Source organism: Triticum urartu, chromosome 5A (assembly GCF_056163025.1).
Source record: "Triticum urartu cultivar PI428250 chromosome 5A, HENAU_Tu73, whole genome shotgun sequence".
NCBI lineage: Eukaryota > Viridiplantae > Streptophyta > Magnoliopsida > Poales > Poaceae > Triticum > Triticum urartu.
This window is the reverse complement of record NC_141877.1, coordinates 57,553,149-57,567,106: the sequence shown is the minus strand read 5'-3', so window position 1 is coordinate 57,567,106 and position 13,958 is coordinate 57,553,149. Positions and strand designations below refer to the sequence as shown.

The 13,958-nt window shown below is 47.3% G+C and overlaps 1 protein-coding gene across 1 annotated transcript; it reads right to left on the bottom strand.

The window, feature by feature from the left end:
* Positions 1 to 219: 219 nt before the first annotated feature.
* On the bottom strand, positions 220 to 2,433 carry LOC125507854 (uncharacterized). The gene has a single exon (XM_048672377.2). The coding sequence runs from the start codon at positions 2,242 to 2,244 to the stop codon at positions 1,069 to 1,071; it is 1,176 nt and encodes a 391-aa protein (XP_048528334.1). The 5' UTR covers positions 2,245 to 2,433; the 3' UTR covers positions 220 to 1,068.
* Between the last annotated feature and the right edge of the window lie 11,525 nt (positions 2,434 to 13,958).

Here is a 13,958-nt window from a genome sequence, read left to right as displayed (position 1 = left end):
AGCAGTACATGCAGGTTGCTGATTTGCATATGAGCTAGTGATTTGTGTGAAAACATCCATGTGCACTTTACAGGTATATGATTTTCCCTTAAGTCTAGGAATGTTTAGCTGCCTACACGTTATGCTGCTTCAAACAATGGCATGTGCAGATTTGTGTGCCATGCTGTACGGTAGTTTCTTCATGGCCAAGATGGAAATGTCAGATCAGTTTGAGTTAGGTTTCTTGAGTCAAATGGTGTGTGACTTGTATGTCTGCGTGCTAATGAAACAGTCAGTTTGATCATAACCAAGAATCAGAAGCTTGGCTGATTTGCTGGGATATGGACGACACGAGACAGCAGTTATACCTACTCCAAGTTCGATCAGCTTGCTGGTTCTGAAGATTTGTCAACGTATTCAGTTTGTACTAGACAGAAAATTTTGAAGTATCCAAGAGAAGGATGTGCTGACTATATAAACTAGATGATGCCCTGCACGTTGTTGCAGGAATATTTCACAATATTTCAATGAGGTTTTAGTTATATGGAACATGAATATTTAAAATAATAGTTTTTGAAAGTGCATACGAATTAAATGTAAATAGCATGCATGTTTGCACATTGAAGTTGATTTTTAATATGTATAGTTGCATGTTAAGGTGGACCTTCTTCTATGCATGTTGAATAATGAGGTGGCATGCTTGCATGTTAAGAGAAATATGTTAGCGGGGGCTAAAGGCAACGAGAGGCAAGTGCTAATTGTGGTCGTATCAATGTGGGTACACCTGGTAGTAGCCACACCTTCCTGTTTTGGATACAAGGTAACACCCACCTGCAAGTGAATGTGTACTCTTTTATTCACCTGAATACGGTCTTATCCAATGCAAATCTACATTAAGAACTAACACATTCCACACAATCCAATTCTTTCAGAGAATAATTGGAATCAGACATGCAATTCAATACTTAGAAAGCAGTGTTAACTATCGTCAGTTCAAAAGCTTTATTATTTCACGAGTTGGTAAACAGAACATTCAGGCGGTTAAGCTGCTAAATAACCATGGTACCACCTATATCATAACCCTTTTCCTCATGTGCTCAACTTGGGTACAGGAGTGTAATACCCCACAATTGGAATCATATTACCATAGCCAAAATAATCACACCCTTTGGCCTCATCACACACCTTGTTTGCATGCCCTGATTGTACTTGGATTGAGAACACGCCAGCAGATGTGGTTACAACAATGATGTTTGCTCCCTCGGCAAAGCCCGCCACATGGACTTCTTCCACCGGAGCGCCGTTTAGGGACAAACTTCCCGAGTAGATGATCCGGCCCGGTACCCATCGGGCATCGGCCTCTCTTGACCACAACTGCAGATGCGGATTCAATTCTTCGACGAGTCCCAGTCCACCGTTCTCCGCCAGCATGAGGTTGCAATCAAATATATCCTTAATGCTGCAGGAGTATGGTACGTCGAACCAAATCAGCCTGTGCCTTGCCAAGTCATACTCCAGGACCAACCCACCATCGGACAAGAAGTAGAGCAGAGACCTCCCAACAAGCACACTGGAATAACATGTGAAGGACATGTAACACTCGCCATGCATCAAGGTCGGCTCGCCCCAGGCGCCAGTGTCCGACGAGTATACGCACGCCGACGTGACATACTCCTGCTCGACGGCGCCTTCGCGTATTTCTTCGTCGTCGACGGAGAAGACGAAGACCACGCAAAAGGGACCTCCGTGGCAGTGGCAGTGGTCGCAGCCATCCGCTGTGCAGAACACGGCGGCGGTTGTGCGGCCACTCTGGAATGCTGCGGGCACCGGTATGCGCTGCTGGGCACCTGTGATTGGCTCCCACATGAGGAGTTCCTTGGTGTACGGGCACTTGGGGTTGGACAGGAAGAGGGCGCGGCCGTGGCGGCAGTCGACGGCCTGCCAGAGCCGGCGGTGGGGAACGGCGAGGGAGAATGGCGATGCGGTGGAGGGGATGAAATCGGGCATGTCCTTGTAGTCGTGGAGATACCCGAGCACCGGGGGTGCGCGGTGGAAATCGTGGAGGAGGCGGCGGAACCCACGGCGGGAGACGACCTCGCTCCAGGACTTGCAGACGAGGGAGGCACGGAGGAGGCTGGCCGGGTCGTCGGGCGGGATGCGGACGAGGATCTCTTCTACAAGCTCGTCCGGGAGTGTTGGCGGCGGTCCTGGTGCCATGGCGGCCGCTAGTTTACTTTTCTTTTCTTGAGGTGCCATGGTGAGCATTTTTGGACGATGACGACGAACGACGCAGAGGCTGACTTCTTATCGATCCACCGTCGTGCAAAGCTAAGCCTCGTCTAACCCTAGCTAGTCTGGCCCCGAGTGATATTCTGTGATGATAGCTGCCGCCAATACACATGGAGTATATATAAGTAATATACCTAGGAATAGACGACTACAGTAGTAAGTTACCGACTCGGCTTCTACTTTCGCCTGGGGAATTCAATCGAGCGAACGATTCTGTTCGCTGCCAGAAGCCCCCAGCGCGTTATTCGCAAAAAAAAGAGATATTCGCAAGAAAAAAAAACCCAGTGCGAACACACAAACTCTCACCATCTCAAAACGTGACCCAATTGGGCCGAGAAAGGACCAATTTCCTGGAGTGCAGAGTTTCGTTGCCCAGGCTCATCAGCACCCATTCAGGAAAAAAATCACAAAAAATAAAAAAAACATTTTTTTGCATGGTAGAAAATTTATTGCTTGAGGTCCATTCCAATTTTCAGGTTATTTGCACATTTGAGTAGCTCTCAGAAAAAAAGATAAATCGGATAAGAACAGTGCATGAACAATAACTTTTTTATAGACCTTGAATTTGTCTTTTTTTCTGAGAGCTGCTCAGATATCAAATGATTTGGAAATTGAAGCGGACCTCACGCATCAAATTATGTACCATGAAAAAATAATTGTAATTTTTTTGAAATTTTCCAGTATTTATTTTGATTTTTTTGAGCGCGGATGCAAATGAGCCTGGGTTTAGAAGTGGATTATCGCAATTTCCTGTGGTTACTACCAAAGGCTAAAAAAATTATATTAGACCTGACATTGAATAGTTATATATAAAGACACAATTAAGCGAATTTCCATGTAATATAAAATAAAACCGCCATCATGTACAAATGAATCAGATAAAAAATGGCTTGAAGAAAAAAAACGATGTTTGTAACTAAAAATGCCATAGTGATAATTTTATGCAAGATTTTTTTTAAATATATGTTTTAACGTAAGTTCTTTGAAATTTGCGATGCGAGTATTGACAAACTCCTAAAAAGGAATTATGGCAAATTTGTGATCATTTTGCTGTGCGACTATTTAGAAACTCCCCAAACTCTGTCATGGCAAATTATATTTGAACCATGGCAAAATTTCTTTCTTTTCGACAACGGAAAAATTCTTTTTTAGTACCATGGCAAGTGGGAAATGCCATTTTTTAACAATGGGAAAATTACTTCATGGAACATGAAAATATTTTTTTTGGTCCATGGCAAATTTACTTCAAGTGCCATGGCAATTTATTTTTTCTTTTAAATCATGGCAAAAATGTACTAAATGGAACATGGCAATTTCTTTCTTTATATCATGGCAAAATTACTTCGTGGGTGATGGAAATTTACTTTAGAAACCCTTTTTGTTTGCTATTGAAAGATCGTCGATGTCGCCTAGAAGGGGGGGGGGGGTGAATAGGCGTTTTAAAATAATTACGATTTAGGCTTTAACAAATGCGGAATAAACCTAGCGGTTAATTTGTCAAGCACAAAACCTAAAACAACTAGGCTCACCTATGTGCACCAACAACTTATGCTAAGCAAGATAAGCAACTATGTGATAGCAAGATATATGACAAGAAACAATATGGCTATCACAAAGTAAAGTGCATAAGTAAAGGGGCTCGGGTAAGAGATAACCGAGGCACGCGGAGACGACGATGTATCCCCAAGTTCACACCCTTGCGGATGCTAATCTCTGTTTGGAGCGGTGTGGAGGCACAATGCTCCCCAAGAAGCCACTAGGGCCACTGTAATCTCCTCACGCCCTCGCACAATGCAAGATGCCGTGATTCCACTAAGGGACCCTTGAGAGCGGTCACCTAACCCGTACAAATGGCAACCCTTGGGGGCGGTCACCGAACCCATACACTTTGGTAACCCTTGGAGGCGGTCACCGGTACCCGTCAAATTGCTCGGGGCGATCTCCACAACCTAATTGGAGACCCCGACGCTTGCCCGAAGCTTTACACCACAATGATTGAGCTCCGAACAACACCAACCGTCTAGGGCGCCAAGGCACCCAAGAGGAACAAGCTCTAGGGTGCCCAAACACCCAAGAGTAATAAGCTTCTCAAACTTCACTTCCGCGTAGCACCGTGAAGAACTCAAACCGATGCACCAAATGCAATGGCAAGGGCACATAGAGTGCCCAAGTCCTTCTTTCTCAAATCCCACCGAAGCAACTAATGCTAGGGAGGAAAATGAGAGGAAGAACAAGAAGGAGAACACCAAGAACTCCAAGATCTAGATCCAAGGGGTTCCCCTCACATAGAGGAGAAAGTGATTGGTGGAAATGTGGATCTAGATCTCCTCTCTTTTTTCCCTCAAAAACTAGCAAGAATCCATGGAGGGATTGAGAGTTAGCAAGCTCGAAGAAGGTCAACAATGGGGGAAGAACACGAGATCAAAGGATAAGGTTGAATGGGGAGGAAGACCCCCTTTTATAGGAGCTCTCGAATCCAACCGTTATGTGCTCAGTCCGCGCACGAGCGGTACTACCGCTCAGGGGAGCGGTACTACCGCCCGGAGGTAGAACACGGAGAGCGGAGCGAAACAGAGTGCGTGGCGGAGCCGTATGAGCGGCACTACCGCTGGAGCCAGCGGTACTACCGCTTGTGGCGATAAACGGTACTACCGCTCCAGCCCGGCGGTACTACCGCTGGGACTGCGCACAACGCCTATCACGAGCACAGGGAGAAGGAACAGAGAGGAGGGCCATTGAGCGGCACTAGGGGTGGTGGTAGCCGCGGTACTACTGCACATGAGCGGTACTACCGCTCCTACTGCCGCTGAACCCGACACGAGAAAACCACGTCTCGAGTCGAGGCGGTACCAGCGCGGAACCGGAGCCGTACTACCGCTTATGGCCATGGGCGGTACTATCGCTTGTGGCGATAAGCGGTACTGCCACTCCGGCCCAGCGGTACTACCGCTGGCGCCATCCTTAAGCCACTTCTACGAAAGCAAGTAAACTTCATGGAAAACCAGAACTGCCATAACTTCTGCATATGAGCTCCGAATTGAGCAAACTCAACCTTGTTGGATACAAGACGACGAGTAGCATCAAACCTCCAACCGAGAAGAACCGACAAAACCTCCAACATCGAAAACATCATAGAAGATGTGAGTGGACTCCGTTTTCGATGAACTCGAGCTTGTCACCAAGATGACCATAAGCTCCAAAACTCACAAAGAGAAGAACCAAACAAGAACCAATAAAGATGATGCAAGGATGCAATGGTTTAAGCTCTCTACGAACGATACGGTCAAGCTACTCATCGAGAGCCCCCCTTGATAGTACGGCAATCGATCTTATAACCCGGTCTCCCAACTACCATCATGAGACCGGTAAAATAGAAAACCTACCAAGGGCAAACCTTTGCCTTGCACATGGTCCACTTGAGCTAGATGATGACGATCTTGACTCCCTCAAGTTGGACCACCTTTCTTGATTGGGTTGACTCGATGAAGCCTAGTTGATTGCTCCCCCATACTCCACTATGGGTGAGCCACTCTTCCGCACATCTTCACAAGTCCATTGTCACCACAAAGGACGGCAAGCTTCAAGCATTTGATCTCTTCGTGATGCTCTACTTGAACTTGCACACCGCAACCTTTCTTGATTGTGTTGACTTGATGAAGACTAGTTGATTGCTCCCCCATACTCCACTATGGGTGAGCCACTCTTCCGCACATCTTCACAAGTCCATTGTCACCACAAAGGACGGCAAGCTTCAAGCATTTGATCTCTTCGTGATGCTCCACTTGAACTTGCACACCGCAACCTAACCCCACAAAGAACCCTCACGAAGACCATGGGTTAGTACACAAAGCGTAATTGACAATGCTTACCATACCATGGGATCACTTGATCCCTCTCGGTACATCTTCTACGCTTTGTGGGTTGATCAACTTGATTCACTCTTTGACTTAGTCTTGATTAACCTCTCACAAGACCAATCTTTAGGTAATTCCTTGAATAACACCTTGGTCGACACAAACTCTCCTTGAAACCAACACATGTACTCCAAGAAAAGCCTATGGACAAAACCTTCAAATATAACTCAAGGCAACCATTAGTCCATAGAGATTGTCATCAATTACCAAAACCAAACATGGGGACACCGCATGTTTTTTCAGCTATGCTCTGTACTACGGGAAATTGTACTACATGGAACATGGGAAATTATTTTTTGTATCATGGAAGCTTTACTTCATGGGTCATGGCAAATTTACTGAAGAATTTTTTTTCTATTTCTCTTTTGTTTTCTATCATGGCAATTCTTTTTTTGTAGCATGAAAATTTTACTTCATGGGTCATGGAAATTTTGTTGTTGAAAAATAATCTTTGGTATTTTTAATTTTGTTCTCTATCATGGAATATTTTGTAACACGTCAAAATGTAAAAAGATAAAGCATGCCATGGTGTCATGGATTATTTGTTTTGGTAAATCATTTTGATCTTAATTTGCCAAGGCAAAAACATATTTAAAACTAGTAGTTGTGTCTCACTACTCAGTTTGGATATTAGAAGTTGCAACTGCTCAAAAATGCCATCGTCTCGTGAGATACTTGCTAAAAAATGCCATCGTTTGTTTGCTAAAAAAATACCATTAGATATCGTTATTGTCAGGTTAAACCCATTGACCATGTTATATGACAAAAATACCTCTAAACCCACATCTCAGCTCTCTATATATCGCAATGATACGTGTGGGCCCGACTTGTTAGGAGTAAGCAGCGAATAATTTTACATGAAAAAAACATTGTTGGGATCAAATGGAACCCACACTTTATTGTATTAAGATAGAGGAAGTGCTGACATGTTGGTACATAGGTATTTATGTCATTGTAACAAGGCAAATGAGATTTGAGCTGATAGTAATGGTGTCCAATGACATTTTTGAATATGCACCTAACGAAGCCATGTCTTTTTTAAGCAGTTAAAGTTTCTAGCCGCAAAACTGAGCAGTGGGACACAACTTGTGACATAAATAATAAACATATTTTTCTTTTGAAAAACGCTGTAGGGGCTTTTATTCATTAATAACGGGCAAGTTCATGTCTAATTGAACAAACTCAGGCAGACTAGCACCCTTCAAAAAAAAAAAAACTTAGTCAGACTAGCAAGGAATTACATAAAAAATGGTAGAGCAGGTAGTAAGAAGAGCTCCTCTGGCTCCTCGGCCGGGTCCCCGCGCCCCTCGCCACCTCCTTGCCTGCAGCTGCCGAGGTCATGAGCGCGCACGACGCATTCGCCCAGCTCGCGCACGAGCAATTAGTACCAGGGCTTATCCTCGAGGTGCGCCATAGAGAGCTGCACGGCGACACCGCGTGTCCCTTGAGGCGGCGAGGCGATCGACAGCGAAATCGACTGCCGTGAGGTAGTGAGCGCGTCCTCCTCGGGGGTCACTGCTAGAGGGCCCAGCTGCTAGCACCACTCCCTTCGTGCCATTGCCACTGCTCGCAGGAGGCCACAATCGCTCAAGCAATTCGGCCCACAGCCTCCTCCTTCATCGTCTCTGGCCGTCTGAGGAGGTAAACCACCATGGCCACCGACGGCCACGTTAGGCACTTAGGCTCAGGCTCCTGGAGCTCCTTTCCTCGATTCCCTGTGCTTGTCGCCTCCTCTTCTTCCATCCTCTAGCTCGTTGCTATCCTCAATTGCAGGGGAGAAGCCTCACCAGCGAGCTCCACCTTCTCCATTTACGCCGGGGCGGCCGCGAGCATCCTAGTGCCTTGGGTGCCTCGGCTGGGACGAGCTTGCGGAGGATGGAGGAGTCCCGAGATTCGCCGCCCCACAAACTCAGTGACGCGGGCTCGAACACGTCCCTGCCCCTTGCGAGCTCCCCTCGAGCTCTGCTCCCGCCTGCCACTGGGGTGCGTCGCAGCCGGCTGCTCTCTCTAATGCACGTGCGGTACTTGTTGTAGTGCCAAAGAATGACATAGGAGGAAGAGGGAAAAGACTAGTCAACATGCTCGCATGGCGAATTTTTTTTGGCCAACTCAGCTCCGATGGGTGGGCTTCATGGGTCAGAAATGACCTTTTTCTAGTTAGTGCTACTCCTATATGTCAAAGTTTAGCTTTGCTTTCGGTGGTTTTTTTCATAAACAAAGTGATGCTTTTCTATGATTGTGATGGTTTTATGCTTTTTACTCCCTCTCACAAAATTATCTATTTTTTCAAGCATCATTAACAGTAATTTTTCCCCGGTGCTTGTTACAATTAGGTGCTTCGTATGGAGACCCATGGAATTGAGATTGTGGTCTCGGAGGAGCCAAGGGCTACTGGAGCGTACTTCTCACTAAAGGACCCGCCTGAAGTAATGCATCCAGTCTCATGTCATGCTTTTTTTGGCAATGCTCATGTTATGCTTATATATGTTGCACAATTACTTCTCATTCAGTTCAAGAGGTTCCTGCATTGTCTGGTGGCTTCAGCTGCAGCTAGACATGAGAGTGCTGATGAGATTGATCAAGTCTGAGCCTGAGTGTTGAGATACATTCAAGATTATTGTTGGGTATGTCTATGAAGTTTGAGCATGTTGTGTTTATTAGTATGATGTAGAAATTGTGATGATCTATTGGGTTTAGTATGATGTAGAAATTGTGATGATCTATTGGGTTGAAGCATTCAAGAGTCCATGAGTTACCATGGCTATTCTCATTGTTTACTATAGTACATCATTAGTATGATGTAGAATTTTCTTCTTCTGAATTTTGGTAAATTATGCTAATTGTTGGGCCATGAAACCAAGACTTACAAACCAATTGGGAGGGTGGGGCGGGGGGGGGGGGGGGGGGGGGGGGCATCGGCCCCCTGGCTACAACGTAGCTCCGCCATCCTAATTTATCTGATTGCCATGAAGCTAGTGATTGTTTGCAAATTAGGCTATCAATGCTTTTAAAGCACTGTTAGCACCATTCACAACGCTAGAGTCGAGAACAATGTGTTATGCATTTCGGTACATTGTCAAGGAGAAGATATAGTTGACCTCAATTGTAATTCTTTTGTTTTTATAAATGCATCGATACACAAACTTTCTGTTCAAAACTTGGCCTCACACTTTTCAACTCTTTTCTACAATACTAGGACTTGGTTGTGGATTGTGTTAGGAATATAAGCGCGGATTACCCACAGCTCGGAGAAACCGCTGGTCACAGTGTAAGTAGTTCCTATTGGTCAAAAATCTAATCTTTAATGTAGTCATAACATGGATCTTTTACCTGTATTGAAGTATGTATGTGGATTACGGAGTTTCATCTAGACATCAAGTGGGACAAGGGTGATGCAGTGTGCTATCTACTTCAAAAACTCCAGCTCGACAGTTTTGAGATCATCCCCAGCTATATCGGGGACGATAAGGTGGGCGAAAATGCTTTCGACGTAACTTCCTCTCATACAGTAAAAAGCATAAAACCACCACAATCTCTGATGTTATTAGCAGAGAATCATATTTTTTTTCTTTTTTTTTGACAAAAAACACCGAACACAACATTAAACTTTGCACATAGCATTAAACGTGCAGTCAACATTCTGGCCCGATTAGGACAGCTGGGGCCCGAGTGTCGAGATGATGTGGAAACAAAAATAAAATCCACATAGACACTTTGACTTGTCTTTCTCCTCTCTCTCTCTCTCTTCCTCTCTCTCGCGCGCATTTCATCAAACATGTCTTGAGCGTAACCGATGTCTCCTTCCTCGGACCACAACGGTCTCGCCGCCGTCCCGTCGTCGGGCCTCTCGAGCTGCTGACGTCTTTCGGTGTTTGGCATGGAGCACCAGGGATGATCTGCTCGAGGATGGAGAAGCCGCCCGGGTGGCTGCCTCGACCGTGAGTGCCCGAGCGTGCTTCCCCTCGAGCCCTTGTCAAGTGAGGCCCAATCCATGGAGGCTGCAGCACAGCTCCTGCTTCTTCCCTTCCTTCTTACCGTCCTCCTCTACCCCGGCCTCGGGAAGAAGTACGGCGAAGACGCCTCCCACTAGCTCCTCGGTGTTAGAACTAACCTTGATGTTTTGTATCAGCATGTGTAGTTTTAATTTTGCATGTTATTTAGTGGCCCGAATAGCTTACCGTGTAGGTAGGCTGTAGGAGCTTGTTCAGCAGGGATATAAGATGAGATGCCGGAGATGGTTGTGTGCTACGACTTGATGGCGAGATGCCGAGTACCGCGAGACGCGGCGCGGCCGTGTGAGATAGCGCTGCATGAAGAAGTTCTGAAGCCGACGTTGTGTACAGATGCTAGCTAGCCGAACACTTAGTTAACTAGATGATACCCCATGTGTTGTTGTGGGAATTTGAAGCACCGTGTAGCAGATGGATTATGGAGTAAAAAATAGTAAAAAAGTAAAAAAAGACAAATATATATCTATTTGAACAATTGATGATACAATATGAAAAGTACAAAATATAAAGGGCCGTTTTGGCTCTTGGGAGCATATGCTCCCTAATGAATAGTAAATTCAAAATTAATAGTAAATAAAATTTAAAAATTCTGATATTTTTTGTATATGTTGTTTTTAGTGTAACAAGAGTGCTTGCCAATTTTCATGCGAAACGGGATGACGGTGATTCGTCGGTGAAAAAACAAAAATAAGTGTAACATTTAAAGATAACATTTGTCGTTCAACTTGTTTTTTTTTGCACAGATCAAAATACTTAAACTTTCGTCCTAAAAATGTGCAGGTAGTGTTTTGATGTGACAATAATCACATTTATTTTTTTTCAAACTTTTTTGACATTTGGAAACAATATTTTTCATGGGCAGGAGCATATGCTCCCAAGAGCCGAATTGGATTTTCACTTTATATTTGCCCTTTTAGAATGCATTCATCCCCATTTTGCATAGAAAGATGAATGCATTGTTAACATGAAAATACATGGAACATAAAGTTTGATGAACTGAAATCATGCCCAAGTCGGATGAGAAGTCCATATTCACTGAAACAAAGCCGAATAAAGGCCAAGCCTAGCACAAGGGCCCACAAAAACTACTGACATGAATGCTTGTTGCTTATCCGTAATAGGAATGTAGGCCCTTCAAAAGCGTAAGAAAGAAAATATAAATATACACAAATCCAGTAGCAATACTTCGTAGATCTGAATTTGTACATGACCACAAGCCAGATACCAATTGGTAAAAAAAGGAAATCAGAGCGTGCACACATATGCACCTTTCTTTTGTAATGGACACCACGTTATGAATCTCTCTGATTTTCATGGACAACACGTATGCATCTCTTTTGTTTTTCAGCCGGCTGATCATAACGTTTCATAGATTGAAAAAAAAAAGATCATAACGTTTAATCAGCCATGCGATACTGTTGGATATAGCCTGCGATCTTGAGGCTGGTGGGCATCATCCTCGCGCTGGATGTGAACGCCGAACTGATCGTTCTCCACGTGCCCCGCCACACCGATAAACATTATCTTCTTTCTCTGCAGCTCTCGCAGCTACCCCCAACGTTGTGCTCCGCCATGCCATTACCAACTCCCCCCAAAAAGAAAAACTCTGCAGCATCATGAGTTGTTGCAAGGGGTGGTGGGGTGCACGCTACGGCTGCAATAGCTTGGAGACGATGCAAGACGGGCCACATGGTGGTGCAACGCCAGGCCCGCGCCACTGCCGAAGGCCGACCATGCGGCAATGCAGGCCGGCCACGCTGCACACAGCCTGATGCTTCAAGGCCGGCCAGGCGCTGCAAAGCTTGTCGCAGTGCTGTTGCTGAAAAAACGGCCCGCATTTCTGCAAGCCAGAGTTGGGAACGAACACATCTACTGCAAATCGGCATCCGGGACGGTGATGCCGCCAAGTGACCACATGTTGCTGCAAGACAGCGTCGGCGCCTCCACTGTTGCAAAGTGACCAGACAATGCGAGGAATGAACATATGTGCTGCAAAGTGAGCACACGGTTCTCAGAATGAAAGCTTCCATTGGTCACACACCTCACGTCGCACACAACCACGATAGAAAGAGCGACGCCAGTCCGTCAGCTCCTAGTTCGACATCAGTCCCTGAGTCTGGGTAGGTGCCTATACAGTAGAAGGCACCCACACCTCCATCCCACATCAATACCCAGTGAACTGGGGGAACACGACTGAGACTGCCAATGGCCGCTGGCAAGCCTGCCCGGCGCCCATGGCCAGGCACGCTCACACGACGCCATGTCCGTTGTCACTAGCTCTGATCCATGCACCGACGCACTGGTAACACGACCACCACCAACGAGCATCGTACCCACGAAGGGAGCCTGCGCAACCCCGCGAGCACATCCCAGGCCACACCCAACCTCTCCTACCCGAAGCAAGTGCTCTGATCCGCCCCGGGCCCTGACTGGACCCGCCTGAGCACGAACCCTAGATTTGGTCCATCCTCGAAACTCTTGCGGCCGGCACCACTGGCGCCCACCAAGCCCAGCGCACCGTCAGAACAGATCCAGGAGAAGGGGGCCGACACTGCCGCCCCGCACCGCCTGAAGAGACCTGGCCGCCGCGCCACCACAACCCCTTCATGCGTGCTCCACCGCCCTACCCAGGACGAGCTCGCACGTGGGGCAGAACACCACCATTGCCCACGTCCTCTGCCACCGGCCAGCGCCGCCGCAACCCGTGCTGCCTACCGGCCAGATCGGCCGCCACGTCGAGGCGTGCACCTCCGCCCACAGCCGTCCATGCCACACCACGCCTGCCAGGAGGCTGCGCGCCGCCACGTCGTGGCGCCCCGCACCCGCACACGACAGGGAGGCCCGCTTCGCCCCACCGCGCCGGAGGAATGGAGCCCCGCCGCCGTTGCCAGTCGGGCTTAGCCTGTGGCGGGATCTGGAAGCCCTCCCCGGCCGCCTCGCGGGTGGCGGCGCGGGAGAGGGTAGGGTTCAAGAGAGGGTGGTCAACCTCACGGGATGTCGAGCTGCACTATCCTCTTGTTGCCCATCTGGTTAGTGCTTACCGAGGTTAGCATCCATCTCCGGCAGCGTACCCGTCGCCGTAGAACCCCGCCATGCACACGCATCGGTACCCACTCGCGCCGCTCGGAGTCTCTATGTCGGAGCACGTCGCGGTCTGTGGGGCGCATTGGCCGCCAGCCTCACTGCCAGCACACGTTCCATTGACCCACCACCCCAACTCCGCCGTCTTAAACTCCGGCGACACCAGCCCCTCCGCCGTGTTCATGAATACACCAGAGGAGGTTAATTGCATGTTGGTACCACACTTGCGCACCTACTCACGAGTCACTACCACTATTCGTGCATGTCGCAGTTCAGTACCAACTCAGGGCCTAAGTGGTGCATAACGGGCTAAGGAGCGTATAAGCGCGTATTGACCGTGTATCTGACAGGTCGGGCCCACATGTCAGGTGACACGCTGGCCAAATCGGCGCGTGGAGGGGTCGCTGACTCGGACGAGTTCGACCTAACGGGCTAGGTCGAACCGAGCCGCCGGTTCGAACCCTAACTATCGTTCCCCTCTCCCTCTCCTCCCCGTGCTCCTCTCTGAAAGAACATGCGGTGCCCCCATGTTTGGTTTTGGTAATTGATGACAATCTCTATGGACTAATGGTTGTCTTGAGTTATATTTGAAGGATTTTTCCATAGGCTTTTCTTGAAGTCCATGTGTTGGTTTCTAGGAGTTTATGAGTTGACCAAGGTGGTATTAAGGAATTATCCAAATATT

Excerpts from the sequence above, each read along its gene's own strand:
- LOC125507854 (XM_048672377.2), bottom strand. The coding sequence starts at position 2,244 with ATGCTCACCATGGCACCTCAAGAAAAGAAAAGTAAACTAGCGGCCGCC.